Below are 2782 nucleotides of genomic sequence, written 5' to 3' on the forward strand. Positions count from 1 at the left end.
ATGATTTTAAGAATTTATGACAAATTTTATACATTTTATTTTTTTATGGTTAATTATTTTTATGACCATAATTAATAATTCTTAATTGAATTATTAACCCCCGACAGTACTAATATTGTTTTAAATATATATTTTACCTAATTTCAACCGAGAGGGCCCTGCGGTATATAGATGTATATTAAGTGTGCATACATGCTTTGAATACATAGGTGGATTGCCATATACATGATTATATATGATGACATATTGTTCAGACCATCATATATAACAGCTAATTATCAATATTACAAACCTATGAATTGTTATGATTTTAAGATTTAGTTTTTACATTCGTCTATGTTTTTGTATTTTTTTTGGAATAAACAATATTTAGTTATACTGTATATTTGCAGATGTGTTGTCTACCCAAAATTGCCAGCAAGCAAGGTATCAACTATTTATAGCCAAGATTTTTCTAATTTTTTAATCCAGTTTTGGGCAACCAGGCAGTTTGAGCACCTACATATCCAGGGGCCAGTGGATGGTGAGCCACTGAATGTAGGGTGGATTTTTCTGTATCCATAAAACTCAGCATAATGGTGCATAGAGAATCCAGATAGCCTCATAAACTTCTAGATAAATAGACTCATTTAGCAGAGGCCATGTTTAAAGAAAACATACTAGGGGTGGTGGTGGTGCCGGCCTGTACATAAAACAGTTTTTTGCAATTTAAAATAACCAAACCACAGAAGGGCCAAATAGTAGAGTGCAATGTCCGATTCATGAACAGAGCAGGTTCCCTCCATGTCCCTCCACTTACCTGAGGGGCCATGATCAGAAAGGAGCTGTTAAGGTTTTTTCCTCCGACCTTGGCCATTCAGTGGTGATTTGTTTTGTACAGTGTGGACACAGAGACAACTTTTAGCTTTGCAGTTGAACACAGATCTTTCTACTGATGTCTTTTATGCTTTTATTTTTATTATGGCCTGAAATCTTAAATGTTAAGGAAATAGTGTTTTTGTTCACCTTTCTTCCTTTCCTCATCTTCCACTTTTTATAGAGCAAATTTTCACAATATCCCCCAGCAAATATTTCTAAATCACGTGTTTGAGCTTATATTTTCATTGGAACCACAAATTTTGGAAACAAGTACAGATGCAAATAATTGACCTTTATTGCTTCATCATTGGCTCTGATTATAACTTATGACAGATATTGGTCTAGATTGCATATGTGTTTTAGTCCATTTCAGCCACTGTACGTACTGAACAATCCTTGTCTTCAGGGCATGTGTCCGTACTCCATAGATCAAGGGGTTGAACAATGGTGGAACAATGAGAGCAGTTGCAGAAAGAAGAACATGAATAATAACCGGGAGCTTAACACTGCCCAGCCGGTACCTGATGAAAATAAACAAGAAGCCAACTAGAAAGGTAAAAAAGTTGAGTAGATGGGTGACCAGGGTGTGGACGGCTTTCTGGCGGGATTCTCTTGACAATTTCAAGCAGACTATTAATATCTGCAGATTGGAAAATATGGTGACAAATATGGTGACACATAAGTAGGTGATGACCACAGAAGCGGAGTACAGTTGACTGATGGAAGAGTCCACACAGGAGAGGACAATTATGGACATGTTGTCGCAAAAAATATTGTCTATTCTGTTTCCACACAGAGGAAGCTTCCATGTGAGGAGCACGGCTGTGAGTACAAGTATGAAAGCCACTAAAAATGATCCAGTGACTAAGTTTATGACCCTCTCATTAGTTATCACGAGGCCATAGTGCAGAGGGTGACAGATTGCCAAATAGCGGTCTAGCGCCATTAGATTGAAAGTGCTCATTTCATAGATAGCAAATAAAGCCATACACAGAGCTTGAACAGCACAGTTACCATGAGTGATGGACGTGGACGAGGTGATGAGGTCAACTATTAGCTTTGGGAAAAATAATGAGCTGCCAAAAATGCCATTGAGGGCCAGATTACATATGAGGATGTACATGGGTTCATGTAACCTTGTATCTGTGAATACGACAAAGACAATAACAATACTTAAGAGTAGAATGAATGAATATAGGACAATAGACAGGACACAGTACAGATATTTAAGGCCCTCTATCTCCATGAGTCCCAGGAGAACCAGATTTTTGCTGATGTTGAAGTCATTTTCCATGTTGCATTTTTATAATCCACAGATGATTAATCATAGGGTTCTGAAAAAAAAAGTAACACACAATGTCAATCATAAAAGTTATTGAATATATGGTAAGGTAAATATGGTATAAGAGTAATTACTGAAGGATTACCAAGGAAAGATGTGGATCATAGTTTTAGTCAACAGAAACTTTAAAATAAAAACAAACCCTAAGGCTACATTCACACGTCAGTATTTTTCTATATCCCGATTTTCGGTCCGTTTTTTGCGGATCCGTTGTTCCTGAAAATGTTTCCGTATGTCATCCGTTTTTTGCGGATCCGCAAAAAACGGAAACATGTATAAATTTCAATAAGGCTCCATTCACACGTCCGCAAAATGGGTCCGCATCCTTTCCGCAATTTTGCGGAAAGGGTGCGGACCCATTCATTCTCTATGGGGCCGGAATGTGCTGTCCGCATCCACATTTGCGGATCCGCACTTCCGCATCCGTGCTTCCGTTTCCGCAAAAAAATAGAAGATGTCCTATTCTTGTCCGCAATTGCGGACAAGAACAGGCATATTCTATTATGTCGGCAATGTGCGGTCCGCAAAATGCGGAACGCACATTGCCGCTTTCCGTGTTTTGCGGATCCGTGTCTCCATGTA

At 38.3% G+C, this 2782-nt stretch overlaps 1 protein-coding gene across 1 annotated transcript; it reads right to left on the bottom strand.

Moving 5' to 3' along the window:
* Positions 1–1162: 1162 nt before the first annotated feature.
* LOC120994076 (olfactory receptor 4C6-like) lies at positions 1163–2161 on the bottom strand. Its single transcript, XM_040422535.1, has one exon. It carries the CDS (start codon positions 2150–2152, stop codon positions 1163–1165), a length of 990 nt encoding a protein of 329 aa, XP_040278469.1. The 5' UTR covers positions 2153–2161.
* Between the last annotated feature and the right edge of the window lie 621 nt (positions 2162–2782).

The sequence above is a fragment of the Bufo bufo genome, chromosome 3 (genome assembly GCF_905171765.1).
Source record: "Bufo bufo chromosome 3, aBufBuf1.1, whole genome shotgun sequence".
Taxonomy (NCBI): domain Eukaryota; kingdom Metazoa; phylum Chordata; class Amphibia; order Anura; family Bufonidae; genus Bufo; species Bufo bufo.